At 34.8% G+C, this 2,497-nt stretch overlaps 1 protein-coding gene across 4 annotated transcripts in view; it reads right to left on the bottom strand.

Annotated features, from left to right (window-relative positions):
* Nucleotides 1–2,497, bottom strand: part of SLC3A1 (solute carrier family 3 (amino acid transporter heavy chain), member 1) — a 52,524-nt gene that overhangs the window by 1,526 nt on the left and 48,501 nt on the right. For 2 of the 4 annotated variants that reach the window (XM_011978211.1, XM_011978212.1), the window contains one exon: nt 309–925. The exons of the other annotated variants lie outside the window; for them this stretch is intronic. In XM_011978211.1, coding sequence (XP_011833601.1) covers nt 485–925 — 441 coding nt within the window. In that variant the 3' untranslated portion in view covers nt 309–484. Of the gene's footprint in view, nt 1–308; nt 926–2,497 lie in introns of those variants that run through there. 4 annotated transcript variants of the gene reach the window in all.

Below are 2,497 nucleotides of genomic sequence, written 5' to 3'. Positions count from 1 at the left end.
ATGCTCCTTAGAAGGACATGGAGTAGAGGGAAGGGAAGGATTGGTGATAGCAGAACTCTAGGCCTCCCTTCCAGTCAGAACAGTTGAGCAGTTTACTCATCAGTGTCCTGCCTCTTTGCTAGGAAATGCTTTTAGACACTGTGGCAGTGAGTCATCCTCTAATTTCTATGATTGCATTTTAAGGGAAAAGATAAAATTCTTCCCCTTAAAATTCGTTAAAGTTTTTGAATAATCTGGGGTCCTAATGTGTTCTGGTCATCCCTGATTGATGCTATCTCAATAAAGTTATAAGCTCCTATAAGCGATAATTTACTTTTAAACTTTTTTTTCAAAACATTTGAGAACCTTTCTTAAAGCAGTTACGTTCAAGCTACAGAAATATCAAAGAATGATTGTTCACCAAGCAGCATGCTGTACATGAAGCTATTACAAATGCTTACAATCCCAAAGAAACGCCAGTGTCTTCATCTCTTCATAAAGGTGCCTAACACGAGGTATATAGTATGTTCAATACACTGGAATAGCATGCTCGATTGGAAACAAAGCATCTGTCTCTGAAAGCTGTTTGGCGATGAAGGAGATTCTTTGTGTTGTGTTCAAGGATGAGTCCCTCTCCCTTGTCCAGAAAAATACCACTTGTATCAACTTCACTGCCTTTGTTGGCAGAATTGGTACTTAACCTTATTCTCACTGTAGCGGGAAGGCCTGAAATCATATTCTGTAGATTTAACAGTGTTGATTCTCCAAAATTCAGAACCACGATAAAGATTCTGTCTATGCCATCCAGCTCTCTTGTGTACACAACATAGTGGCTGTCATTTCTCAAATGGCAAAACCAGCCCCTGTTGAGGAGTAGCTCATTGGCATGAAGTAGACTTAAGTCTTGATATAACTTCAAAGCCGATCTGGACTGAGTCTTTTGGACCTATTTTTTAAAAAAAGTATTTACATAAGTGTTTGATTCTAAGAATTGTTTGTAAGCATTTTTAATATATTTTAAGGAGTTATTTACCCAAAACGCTTGCTTCAATTTTGCCCCTTATAATTGCCAAATTGTAAGCATCAATAAGTAGGTAAGAACAATTTATATAAAAACTAATAGAAATGACAAATTCAGAGTTTCAGCTTGTCTGGGAGTCAATAAGTATGCACAGTGCTCTGCTACAGTGCTCTGCTACATTGTAGAGTTTCTGTAGAGACCAAATTTGACTCCACTTTAGGAATCCCAAAACAAATGTCCACGTCTAAGATGATGAATATTTAACTTGTGTAAAGTCACTCTGTGCTGCATTGTAACTGCCAGATGGCCAGAAGGAAAGCAACAGTGGACTTCTGAGGAATTGGGGTTTGTTCCCCTTTGTAGAATAATGTATAGATTGCTGTTGTGCGAAGATCACGTAACTTTAGCAGGCATGTATTTCTTGCACAGCTAATAGAAGAGAAAGTTGAAAAAAGGATGCAAAATAAAAAGCTGCCTTAGGTGAAAGTTAGAAATTGTAGATTTTTTTTTTTTTTTTTTACCATAATAGTATGTGCTCATTAAAGATGATTTGGGTTTATTTTACAGCTATATAAAACATACCTAATTTGATGATGTACTTCTAACATTTCATGCATTTATTTTATTGCCTACACAATATAGCCTCCATAAACATTGACAAATGACAATATTCTGTTGAATGGTTGTACCATACTTAACCACACCCTTTCAATTTGACATTTGTGTTTCTAATATTTTCTATTTTTATTCCCCTACCCCCATTTTTGTATTATTTAAGATAGATCATCAGAAAGACAGTTAGTCAAAGAGTATGGGCACTTGATACACAATGCCAAATTATTCTTCATAAGAGCTGTTGCCAAATCAGTGATAATGTTCATTTAATTGTATTCTTGCCACCATGTTTACTGGGGTGGTAGTTGTTATTGTGGTTGTTATTGTTCTTTAGGGGTGGGTTCCCAATATGTGGTCTTTAAATAATTATCTAATAATGGGTGTTTGAAAAAAATGTTTATTCTGTTTGTCAGGTACAAAGATATTTATGATACATGTATATGACTTGTCAAAGTTAACATTTTCTCTAGCCTTAGGTAATGCATGAAAGCACATGTTTCAGTGCCACTCACATAAGAAGTGCCCAGTAAGTGTTAGCTATTGTTGTCTACTTGAGTTATTACTTTCTAGAAGTATGTTGAAGTCTTTTTCTGTAATTGTGGATTTGTCTATTTTGCATTTGAGTATTTTCTATATTTTGAAGCTGTTAGATGCGTATTCATGATTTTTAGTGGAATGTTTTATCAATTTTTGAAAATTGCCTTTGTCTCATATAATGCTTTTCATATTGAACTATATTTTGTCTGCTATTAAATATTTCCAAGCCTGACTTTTGTAATTTTATTTTTTATTCAATTACAAGAAGAATACATACTATAAAAAGGTTTTCTTCAACACCTTTCCATAGCTTCACAGTTCCCCTTGGAGACAGGCACTATAACT

The sequence above is a fragment of the Mandrillus leucophaeus genome, unplaced genomic scaffold, assembly GCF_000951045.1.
Source record: "Mandrillus leucophaeus isolate KB7577 unplaced genomic scaffold, Mleu.le_1.0 Scaffold190, whole genome shotgun sequence".
Lineage (NCBI taxonomy): Eukaryota > Metazoa > Chordata > Mammalia > Primates > Cercopithecidae > Mandrillus > Mandrillus leucophaeus.
The sequence above is the reverse complement of the archived record's forward strand: the minus strand, read 5'-3'. Positions and strand labels throughout refer to the sequence as shown.